The sequence below is a fragment of the Pteropus alecto genome, unplaced genomic scaffold (assembly GCF_000325575.1).
Source record: "Pteropus alecto unplaced genomic scaffold, ASM32557v1 scaffold61, whole genome shotgun sequence".
Classification (NCBI taxonomy): domain Eukaryota; kingdom Metazoa; phylum Chordata; class Mammalia; order Chiroptera; family Pteropodidae; genus Pteropus; species Pteropus alecto.
In genome coordinates, this window is record NW_006434835.1 from 1,474,756 (window position 1) to 1,476,109 (window position 1,354).

General features: G+C 60.3%; 1 protein-coding gene across 1 annotated transcript in view; it reads left to right on the top strand.

Annotated features, from left to right (window-relative positions):
- The window catches only part of DCDC2C (doublecortin domain containing 2C), a 27,210-nt gene that overhangs the window by 20,932 nt on the left and 4,924 nt on the right, over nt 1-1,354 (top strand). Inside the window, exon 7 of the mRNA XM_015588127.1 lies at nt 1,046-1,172. Coding sequence (XP_015443613.1) covers nt 1,046-1,172 — 127 coding nt within the window. The remainder of the gene's footprint in view (nt 1-1,045; nt 1,173-1,354) is intronic.

Below are 1,354 nucleotides of genomic sequence, written 5' to 3' on the forward strand. Positions count from 1 at the left end.
AGCGCCCCCGCCCCCAGCGCCCCTGAGGCCCCACGCCCCCGAGGCCCAGCGCCCTCTGCAGTTTTCTGCTTCTAGGGCCGGGCGGGCTGGGATCTTGTTTCCGGTGCTCGTGGACGCGGCGTCAGCTTGCGGGGAAGCCCGTCATGCCCTGCGGCAAGATTTCGCGTGGTGCCTGAGTGGGGCCGCAGGGCTGTGTTCACGCTTCAGTGTCTACGGGTGAAAAAATTGGTAGTTTGCATCGTATCCAGGGTGGAGGTGGGTGTTTTTAGCTCAAAACTTCGTTAAGCGCCAGAGAGAGATCGAGAGAAACATCTATTTATGTGCTTTTGCCTGTGTTCACTGCGAACACTTCGGTAAAGATAAAAAGAAAATCCCAGAAAAGGGGGTTCGTGCAGGATGGTAGAACAGACTCTGGGTGGGTTCGCAGTTGGAGAAGTCTGCTCCGTGCCGTAGAGTGGGGACCGGCAAGGTCGGGGTCCCCCGGCCTGGGCGGGCTGCGCTTCGATACTGTCGTCCAGGGCGTTTTTAGAAATCTGAGTTCTCTTTTTACAATGACGCAAAACAAACCTTTAATTTGCTTTTCGTTTCGTGTAATTTTCCGTTTTGAGGCGTATCAGCAGAGCTTCGTCTGGCTCAGAGGTTCCAGCAGGAGTGTTTGGGGTCGTGGAAGCAGCGGTTTCATTAGGCTCTAGGGGGTGCCTCTGGGGCCACCCGGCCTCCTCAGGCCGGCCTCGCCTGTCCCCGTGTAACACGGGCCCTGGCCGTGCCGGACGTCCCGCCGTCCCCTGCAGTCAGCAGGCGGCTCCCTCTGTTCCTGGAGGCTCCGCCACGTGCCCTCACGCAGGGAGAGAAGTGTCGTCACTTTGCAGAAGGCTGTGCCGGGGACAGCGTGGCCGGACGGTGCCGGAGGGGGGCCCTCAGGTTGCTGGGCGCTGTCCTGTGTCGCTGGGGAGCTGTGAGCTGGCCCTGGCCCTCCTCTGAAGAGCTGGTGGGACCCGGACACCGCTGTTCCGAGCACACTTTTTATTCTGAATTTGTACCTTAGGAGGATGCCAAAGGAGGAAAACCTCATGAGCATGGCCGCGTTCCCCTGAAAGCGCAGGAATCTGTTTTTTACGCCAAAAAGAGAAAGAAGAAAAGGCCAGCAAAGCCTTTAGTCCACAGCCGGGCAGGTAACGTGGCACACCCCGGCCACCCTGCGGGAGGGCCTCGTGGCCCACGGGGGCCACGGGGACGTGTGGCTGTGTGACCGTGTGACCGTGGTGGCGAGTTCTCTCTCTACGGACGGGCGGAGTAGGGTGGTCTGAGGTCTGCTGTGAGTGGTGATGTCGGCTGCGTTGGGGGGTGCTGGGGG